The sequence below is a fragment of the Phragmites australis genome, chromosome 7 (assembly GCF_958298935.1).
Source record: "Phragmites australis chromosome 7, lpPhrAust1.1, whole genome shotgun sequence".
Lineage (NCBI taxonomy): Eukaryota > Viridiplantae > Streptophyta > Magnoliopsida > Poales > Poaceae > Phragmites > Phragmites australis.
The window spans coordinates 23,919,573-23,929,914 of NC_084927.1; the positions used below are offsets into that span (position 1 = coordinate 23,919,573).

At 42.2% G+C, this 10,342-nt stretch overlaps 1 protein-coding gene across 4 annotated transcripts; it reads left to right on the forward strand.

Annotated features, from left to right (window-relative positions):
• The first annotated feature begins 1,227 nt into the window (after positions 1-1,227).
• On the forward strand, positions 1,228-8,308 carry LOC133924264 (uncharacterized). Of its 4 annotated transcripts, none has more exons than XM_062369720.1 (9): positions 1,228-1,559; positions 4,095-4,216; positions 4,313-4,757; positions 4,836-4,942; positions 5,027-6,398; positions 6,503-6,730; positions 6,847-7,080; positions 7,185-7,447; positions 7,534-8,308. In XM_062369720.1, exons 1-9 carry the CDS (start codon positions 1,386-1,388, stop codon positions 8,003-8,005), a joined length of 3,417 nt encoding a protein of 1,138 aa, XP_062225704.1. In that variant the 5' UTR covers positions 1,228-1,385; the 3' UTR covers positions 8,006-8,308. The 4 variants fall into 4 exon arrangements, with proteins under 4 accessions (XP_062225704.1, XP_062225706.1, XP_062225705.1 ...); XM_062369722.1 differs by having other exon boundaries at positions 1,425-1,559; positions 4,291-4,757; XM_062369721.1 differs by lacking the exon at positions 1,228-1,559 and adding an exon at positions 1,583-1,737 and having other exon boundaries at positions 4,291-4,757.
• Positions 8,309-10,342: the final 2,034 nt, after the last annotated feature.

Below are 10,342 nucleotides of genomic sequence, written 5' to 3' on the forward strand. Positions count from 1 at the left end.
TAGAATTGTCTCTAATTTTTTTAGATTTTTTTTTATTTTTTAAATTTTATTTCGAAAATCATTCGTATTATAAAATCATGTGAACCCATAAACTCGATAACTACGGTAATCGCTCCATAAACATCGTATTTTCGAACCTGACCGGGACACGGCTCGCTTTTAGTGATGCAGTTCATTCATGCTCACCGGCTCATGTGTTTTTGGTTATGACGATTACTGTATTTGACATTGATTACTTCTGACAAAAAGTGCCACTACCAAACGTTGCTTAGACAAATGAAAAAGGGCTAGCTACTTTATCTAAGTACTAAGACGTTAGAAGGTCAAGGCAAAGAAGCCTTGTAGCAACAGAAAATAGGTAGTATACCAGCAGCGAAAGTAGCTTACTATTTATGTAAGCTAGGCAACTTAGTACAAACATTTCTTTGTCTAGTGGCCCAAAAGTGGAGCACCTCTTCCATCCTCTCGCTTTCATATATAAATGCGGATGGAAAATTATGAAGGGCAACGGCAAATTCCCGAGGTCCAAAATTGTTGGTCCATGCACTAATTTTCTTCTACGTGCATGGGCCATGATAATCCTTTTTAGGGGCGAAGCTACAAATAATGGCCGCCAAATACATTAAAACTAAAAAAAAATCTTAACTATTAGCAATTTAATTTCACCTTTTATGTATCATCTAATTTTAAGCACATATAACATGTATATATATATATATATATATATTGAAGTGTGTACTTAGGTTTTTATCAATAGCTTGGTGATCCTTTTTATGATTCTCTTACATTGTAATGTCCATTTAAAAATTATTGTGAAAACTATAGGACAGGAAGAGAAAGTGAACACGTAAAACTAACTACTACAAATTGCAGAAATAATTTGGCTAAAACAAAATCACGGGAGTAATTTGTGCAGGATATGCGTATCACCGTATCACCCCCGCACACGCACACCGAGTCGGGACCGGGCAAAGCAGACGGGAGGGGAGGGGAGGGGAGGGGCAGTTCGGTCAACCCGCATCCAAGAAGAAAAGAACCCCGCGGTCCGATGGGCCCAACCGCCGAATTGTCTGGAAGCGCGTAACGCCGTGATTCCCTGTAAATTACCGAAACTGCCCCCTCCCCTCCCGTCTTGGCCCGCCGCCCTCCGTCCGATCCGCCTTCACGATTCGCGAAACCACTTGCCATCCGGGCACCGCTCCCCCTATATGACGGAGCAAACCAACTCGCGAGGGAAGCAACGGGAAGCAAGGGAGGAGTAAAGTAGCGCGGCGCGGCGGAGCGGAGGAAGCGAGAGCGGCGAGGGAACGCGTTGTTGCTTGCGGGATTCGGTTCTTCGCTCGGGCTGTTATCTCCGTCGACCGAGTTGATCGGGGAGAGGGGGCATGGGGGCGCGGGAGCCGGTGGCGATAGAGATACCGGCGGAGGAGGGGTCGGCGGCGAGGGCGCCGCCGCGGCGGATCAGGAGGAGGCTGCTGGAGGGGGGACGCGGCGGCGGGGCACCGGCGAGCGTGGAGGAGATCGAGGCCAGGCTCAGGGAGGCCGAGCTCCGGAGGCAGGTAGGTGTCCCTTTCCGGCTCCTTTCCCCCGCTCCTTCTTCGGTAGTTTGGCTTGCGTTGCTTCTTCCTCATGTTAGGTTGCGTGGCTGGGCGTGAACTGTGAAGTCGAAGTATTCGTCAGAGTCTTCTTTCTCCGAACTTTTACGGACAGTTACCTGGTTGCTTTTTTAATGGTGAGGTGAGAGTCGTTGTTAACTCGCTTGTTTTTGAAGCTGTTGTTTTTAGATGTTTTGCTGCGATTTTAGAGGCTATTAATCCCAAACTGGAGTATTTTGTTTCAAGAACAAAAAGTTTTTTTTTCCTGAAGTTCTATAGGAGCGATCCTTCGAAATACCCCTCCAGACACGTCTCCTCCTCCTTCCCTCTCCTACACGACACTCGAGACCAAACATATGCATGGGAGGGTCTTTTGGGGGTCTTTCAGCGGAGGATCTTCTATTTCCTTCCCTTTTCTTGGGGCAGATTTTGTTGGCCGACTAGTAACGGGGAACTGCAAGGTGGAGAGTATGTGGAAAGATTTCTTTTCAGCCCTTTGAGGCTTCTTTTCGGTGGTTAGGATTCGTGGGGAGTTGAAGTAACATTCTTTGGCGGATTCTTTTCGCGGTAGGTAGTCGTGAGCTGAAGTCGGATTCACGTGTGCCTTTGCCTTTGTGTTCGGTCTTGCCTCGATTCTTCCTCACCTCGCGATTTTGCGTTCTCTAGATTTAAGCGTCTTCACCAGGGTTTGATAATTCGTTTGGGCAACGAAAACCGCTACCCATCAAGTTTTCTAAAATTCGTGAAAACCGGAAAATTCAGTCGAAATTCGGCAAGAATTTGGACAAATTCACTTGGTCAAATTTATAAATTGGAGACAAAACCGACCAAATTGAGTCAGCAAAAACCGATCAAATTCCACCAAAAACCGAGCGAATTCTCTGATTTATAGGTCATATTTTCCACATTGAACGTATTTTGAACTAATTAGTCAAAAACTGGTAGAATTTCTTGATTTATCAAACGCATTTCTCGAATTTCAGTGAAGTTCAACAAAAAAACCAAAAAATAGCTCAACCTTGTAAAATCAATAACTAATTCATCTGAGTTTAAAATCAAGTGAATTTTTTTTAGGTTTCCTTTAACATGATCTGCACGATAAAAGTATTTATAATCATAAAAAAGTTGAATATTTTCTGTAAGAAAATGTATTTGCTAAACCTAGTTAAATGCATAGTTAATTCTTTGCTAATCCAAAAATCATGAAACCAATTTTGTTAGTCTTCTTACATGATCCAGCGTCTTTTAAGAATACATTAACTCATGAAATAGTTATTGTAACATGCATGATTGTGTAAATGTGTTGCAACTAGATTAATTCATAGCTAACCCATCACACCTCCAAAAGTAGTGAAATCACTTATACTATGCTTTTTTAGGAAAAATAATGATAGTCATGAAATTAATTACAATCTGTTTCTTAACATGTTCACTTTATGCTTGTGAACTTTGTAAAAATCATGGAGAAATTAATAGAACTCTAAATTTATAGATTCTTTTAAGGTACATCCTACACACAAAAAATATGTATTTGCATGTTAATATTTTCCTTAACGTGAACCCTACTAAATGTGTTGCACACTTATTCTTTTTTTCCAAACTTCCTCTCCATGAAATATGATGCAAAGGACATTATTTTTTTCCACATAAGGTCTTATAATTGTCTCTAGTATTTTTAGAATTTTTTTGTGATTTTTTATTTTATTTTATTTTTTAATTCAAATTCGAAAACCAGTCAAATCAATATTCGCAAAAACCTATCAATTCGATCCACACCGAATTCGGTGTGGATCGAATTGATAGGTTTTTGCGAATATCTATCGGTTTTTGACGAATTTTCGAACCCTGGTCTTCCCTCTCGTGTAAAGGTCTCGGTTTTATCAGCTTCTTCCATCGTCTTTTGACTCTTTGTTATAGTGTTATTGCCTTTTGGCTCTATCCCCAGTTCTTGTAAAACATAATCAACAACTATTAGCAATTATCTTTTTGTTGTCTATATCGAGTTATGGCAAGTTGCATGTTTGTTAAAAAGTATTATTTTTACAAATTAGAAGTAACCTGAGTTAGATATTGATATTTTGGTGGTAATAAAATTATGGTAATTTGTTAGGAACAGTTTGGTTACCACCGACCACTTGGTTTTGCGTAGAAGTAACTTGCCTCAGACCTTTACCATTGCAAATTTGGTGATGACAAATGTGGTTGGAAGTTGGAACTTTTGTTGATTGATGTAATTTAGTAGGTGCGATTCACTTAAATCTGCTTTGAACTGTTATATTTGGGAGGTTGTTTCTTAGGAGAATGTTGAGTTTGTTGTGAGTCTGATGGGCTTGTTGAAAGTCTGATGGTTCCGAGAGTTCACCTTTCCTGTTTGTTTGATTCAGTTTGCAAGTGAAGAGTCATAGCAAATAACTTCATTTGCTGTTAAAGATGAAGGTGGTGAATTATGAGTTTGACTGATCATAGTAGTTGATCTTATGTTCAAATGTAATTTTGCAGCAATTCCATGAATGGTTGGCCTGCAAAGCAAGGAAGAAGCCAAGAAGCCCGTCGTGGTCCTCTCAAGAGGAAGATCATGCACAGCGCCTCGAAGCAAAGCTTCTGGCAGCTGAGCAGAAAAGGTAATGAAAAGACAAGACCTGATAATGTTTATTGGTGAACTTCATGTAAGTACAGAAAACATTTGATGGTACAGAAAACATGTATGAATCATGCAGGCTGAGCCTCTTATCGAAGGCACAGAATCGGTTGGCCAAGTTGGATGAACTCCGACAAGCTGCTAAGAATGACGTGGAAATGCGGTTTGAGAAAGAAAGGGAAGAACTTGAGAGTAGAGTTGAGTCTCGTGTCCGGCAGGCAGAGGTGAATCGCATGCGCCTTCTGCGTGCCCATATGCAGAAGTGGGCTGCACTAAAGGAGAGAACAGCAAGGTCCCTGGTACAGAAGGTGACATCAGAGAGCAATTACATGGAGCAGGTGCGGTCTGCAATTTTGCAAAAGCGCTCTGCTGCTGAGAAGAAACGGCTGAAGTTTCTGGAAGCTGAAAAGATAAAGGCCCAAGCTAGGATTTTGCATATTCGAAAAACTGCCATGACTGTATGCAGTCAGAGAGAAACAGAGAGGAGAAAATTGAAAGAACAGTTGGAAAACAAACTTCAGAGGGTACGTGTTCTCACAGATTCTAATGTTATGTTCCTTCAATTATGTTTCTTACATCATAGATTTATCTTCTTTTAACAGGCGAAGAGGCAGAGAGCTGAGTATTTGAAGCAGCGAGGAAGTCTTCGCAATTCTACCCGTGCTGATTACATCAAGCATGCAGATTTTCTTTCAATAAAGCTGGCAAGGTATTGCTGTTGAATGATGCATCTCTATGAATAATTGTTTGGTTCGGTGAGAGGAATTAACCAGAATCTTTTGTTGTATTTCAGATGCTGGAGGAGATTTGTGAAGTCTAAGAAGACAACACTCGCATTGGTTCAAACTTATGATGCCTTGGGAATTAATGAGAAGTCTGTCAAGTCTATGCCGTTTGAAAACTTAGCTATGTCAATGGAATCACCTACAGTTCTTCAGGCCACGAAGGCACTGCTTGACCGGTTGGAGAGACGTTTTGTGCTTTCCCAGTCAGTAGGTTTTTCATCAGTGGAAAATGTTGACCACCTACTGAAACGCCTTGGATCTCCCCCAAAGAGGAAGGTACCTCCTAGCAGAGAGGGAAGAACAAGGGTATTAGCAAAAAGATCGGCAAGAAGTTCTGACACAAGCAGATTATCTAGATACTCACCGAGGGTGGTACTCTGTGCTTACATGATATTGGCTCATCCAAGTGCTGTGTTAAGTGGACAAGGTGAGCGGGAAAAGCAACTTATGGAGTCAGCAGCAAGCTTTGTCAAGGAGTTCGAGCTGTTGATTAAGATAATAATTGATGGACCGGGGCAGTCATCCATAGGTACTGCTGCTGCTGAATCATCTAAATGCCAGATGTCTTCTGGTGTTACTGGTCATAGCAAATTCAGGGCTCAGTTGGCTAATTTCGACAAGGCATGGTGCACATATCTTTACCGCTTTGTGGTGTGGAAAGTAAAAGATGCAAGATTATTGGAGGAAGATCTTGTCAGGGCTGCATGCAAGCTTGAGCTGTCAATGATGCAAACACTCAAACTAACTGTGGACGGGCAGTCGTCAAATAATCTTACTCATGATATGAAGGCAATTCAGAAACAGGTTACTGATGACCAAAACCTCCTACGAGAGAAGGTTCAGCACCTGAGTGGTGATGCTGGCATTGAGCGAATGAACTCTGCTCTTTCAGATACGAGGTCAAAGTTCTTTGGAGCAAAAGAGAATGGAAGTCCATTAGCAACGCCTGTTGCAAACGTATATACCCCTTTGGGCATCAGTTCATCTGGGAAGCTCCCACTTTCTGAGGTTAATGAGAACGGAAGTTCTGTTGTTCGATCTTTGTTTGGTGCTTCCTCGTCATTGGGCAGCACAGCACCCGGGAAGCTGCCGACAGAGAATGAGCAAATGGTCAATGAGATGATTCATGAGGATGACAGTGCCTTTGCTGGCAGGTCTGATAGTGCCAGAACTGCTGAGAAGGATTTCCAAGCAAAAGTGAGAGAAACCATGGAAAAAGCTTTCTGGGATGTGGTGACCGATTCCATGAGAGGAAACAAACCTGATTACAGTCAATTGATAAACCTAGTACAGGAAGTGAAGGATTCATTACATGAGTTGGCTCCCAAGGCATGGAAGGAGGAAATTCTTGAGAATATTGACCTCAAAATTCTGTCTCAGGTAAGACTTTAGTTTGTTATTCCATGGTCAAATTTCTTCACGAATTTGCTTTCTTATGTTAAATTTATGACATCTGACATAATGTTGTTCTTTTCCATTGCAAGGTACTTGAGTCAGGCTCCCAGGACGCACAATATTTGGGGCAGATTTTGCAGTACTCCTTGGATATGGTCCGCAAACTATCTACTCCTGCAAAGGAGGATGAGATGAAGAAAAACCATGACAAACTGTTGAGTGAGTTGGCTGCAAGTTCTGAAGTTAATGACAATGGCATCAACTCATTCATCATTGCTGTCATCAAGGGCCTGCGTTTTATTCTGGAAGAAATACAGGTACGTTCCTTGTTAACACACTAAAATATTCCTATAATTTCTTATAAAAATGAATATTCCTAGAATTACTTGCTTTTGGTATATGTGGGATTCTTACATTATCCTTTGAAAAACAGGAGCTGCAAGCAGAAGTGAGTAAGGTGCGCATCCAGTTGATGCAGCCGATCATAAAAGGCTCTGCTGGAGTGGAGTACCTGCAGAAAGCTTTCGCTGATCGCTATGGGCTTCCTGCCAATGCATCAGCTTCTCTCCTTCTAATTCTGCAATGGATTTCAACATCGAAGAACATTGCGGAAGAAGAATGGAGTCAACATTTGGACTCTATTTCAATTTTGCCATCAGCAGAGCATGTAAGTTCGAAAGAGCACCAACTGCTTTGCCATTAGTAGCGTAGCAGCATTCTAGTTGTTTTTTATCTTGAGGCCTGACACTAACTTTAATCCTTTCATGGCAGGCTCCTGCCCTTGTTACAGTACTCCAAGCTGGTCACGGAGCTCCAGGGGGGCAGCCATCTTCTCCATCTGCAGCAGACAGTTCTGGTCAACCAGAGTGCAAGGGTGACAAGCTTGACAAGCTGATAAGGATTGGCCTGTTGCAACTTATTAGTGGCATGGAGGGCTTGCAAATGCAGTCGACTCCTGAGAGCTTCCAGGTTAATTTTCTCAGGTTGAGGGCCGTGCAGGGTCAATTTCAACAAGTCATTGTGACCGCCACAAGGTTTATCCGTCGATTCAATCTAGTCTGTCAGAAAGTTTAAATTCTTAAAATGTGTGATATTGATCCAAGTTCTGTTATTTGTCCAGCATGCTTGTTTTGCGTCAAGTTTTGATGAGCGAGAACTTGAAGACCACACCTTTAGAACTGGAAAATGCAATTTCAAAACTGTTCGAGACTCTTGTGAAGCTGCTGCACAACTCCCCTGATGCTGGCACCGAAGAGATCGTGGAGACGATGATGAGCTCATCAGCCTCAGTTGGCTCACCGTCAGACGAGAAGATCCAGACCAGGAGGCAGATAATTACCCGGGTGTTTCTCAAGAGCCTCCAGCCTGACGACGTGGTCTTTAAGAAGGTTTCCCGGTCTGTCTACTGCGCCTTCCGCGGCGTCGTCCTGGGTGGCAGCGGCCCCAAGGGCCAGAAGCTGGTCAACGCAGCATTGCGCCGCATCGGCGCAGCGAAGCTCATCGACATAGTGGTGAAAGCCTCTGAGGTGTTGATCAAGGTGGCAACAATATCAGCGAAGGTCCATGGCCCTTGGTACAAAGCTCTTATGTGAATGTGAATAGTTTGGTCCTTTTGTGAATATATATATATATAGACGGTCAAGTGTAAATTCTTGCCCTACTGGGTGAAGTGGGGAATATGTCGATGTACATCAATTTACAGGTGTTGATCACTAGGCAGTTCAGACGTGAAGAATTATTGGTGCAGGGCGAATATGGATGTCCCTGCACCAGAATTTAGTCAGGGTTCATACTGTGATGCTAAAATATGCATCTGGGGATGTTGAATTAGGACAATCATTGTTAATATAACTGAATAATGTGAATAATTTATTGATAGTTATTTATGCTGTGTATATTTTCGCTTGTTTTGGTCGAGGGAAGACTTGAGTTTGGTTGAAATATACTCTACCCTTTTATTGAAAAGGGGAATATTCAGTGAGGATCCTAGCTCATTCGCACTTATTACACCGCTACATATTGGCAGCCTTCAAAGAAAAATAAGCTCAGAGAAAAAAAAATTGCTGGTTCTTGTGGAACGCAGAGATTGCTTTACAAGGCGCAGGGGGTTCTCGTCTGTGTGCACGGACGAGCAACCACGATTTACACAACGAAGAACGGACACCTCATAAGGAGGCACACAAACTATTCGAATAAGGAGAGAAATCTCCGGAGAAAAAAAAAATCACGCAAAACTATAGCAAAATGTGACAACGAAGGGGACAAATATAGGATGGAAATAGCCAATTGTCAATTCCATCAAATGTAGCCATTAGCTGACTGGTGACTATACATAGGATCCTACCAATAGTATCTTTACCATCTCAGTTCCTCTAGAGAAGGGAAAACAAAAGACCAATGTAATTGTAGCTCTTACAAGGTTGGCGTCAATTAGCATGCAGCTTGAATTGAAATGCTTAAATGTTCAAATAATCAGCTCATTCGAGCCCCTTAGGCTCATCTTTCTAAAGCACTCCAATGACAGAATTCTCATCTCACTTTGGTGCATCAAGATAGCGAATTGGACCACTGAGTTAAAGAGTAGGCCATGAAAAAAGGGCTAATCCTATCAACTACCAGCTCATTTTTGTTTCCAGTTGTTGACGTGCTTGAGGAATGACGTGGTTGGGCATGTACACGCGTGGAACGCCGTAATAAAGCCTCAAGTAACATTCTGTGTTTGACGTCCTTCAGTCTCTTTTCCAGAGTATTACTATATCAGCTGTTCTGTATAGCAGCTTAACACCTACGAGAGAAAGCAAGTCCCAAAAGGTTGGCCAGCAGTTTCAAGGCTAATATGAACAAATGTAGAGTTAAACCAAGGTTTACTTCATGATCCATTTGGTACAAAAATGTCGAGAAATTCATATTAAGGAGAAAACATGCACAATACACTTGTCCAACGGAAGACACGTTCTTTCAGATCCGGGATGCATAAGAAAACTGGTAGCTTCAGTTAAAACTAAGTATACCACAATCCACAGAGCCATGAAAGATCTCATGTGTGATGTCTCATATAACTGTTAAGAGTATAATAGTCAAGGGTATTATAATAATCTCCTTGTTTAAGGTTTCTCCATGTACTCTATATATTGCTACCGCCCGAGCGCCGTACTGGATTCGCCAAACCACCGCCATGGTTCATCTTCCTGCTGCTCGCCAGCCGGCTCCCCTACCCGTGTGCTTCTTGTAGCGAAAATGATCCTATTAGGCTATTTATGATTTTGGTTATTAATGATAATATAGTCATTGGGACTAACATGTTTATCAAGAATATATGTTAGTAGGTCTTATGAATGTAATACACGAAGAAGTCACCGAAGTCAAGATAAAATTTAGTTGAATTGAAAAAGTCCCAGGAGAAATGACTACACCGGATGGTCTGGTGCTCCTAATATTTGCACTCACCAGAGCATCTCTGTCAAAGGGGGACAGAGACATAAAAGCCTCACCGGATAGTCCGGTGACGAAGCAAAGCAACACCGAACAATACACCGGATAATGAACAGTGCAAAGATGAAAAAGAAACAAAAGACGCAACCCGATAGTTCGGTGATTGATTTGAACACACCGGAGCATTGTTGACAAAGGGGAGAATGTAGTGACCTCACCTGATGGTCCTGTGATGAAGTAATGTGCACCGAAAAATACATCAGAGCAATTTACACAGAGAATATATTGACTCGGATGGCTAAGGTATACTCACCGGAAAGTCCGGTGATGAAGATGGAGTATACACCGGATTATTCGGTGTTCACAGAGGTTTGAGTGAGGTTCCAACGGCTAGTTTGTCAGAGTGTACTCATCAGATGATCCGGTGTTTGTAATATTGTTCTCACCAGATCATCCGGTGTTAATAGCTCTTTAGAACCATTGGTTAACGGCTAGTG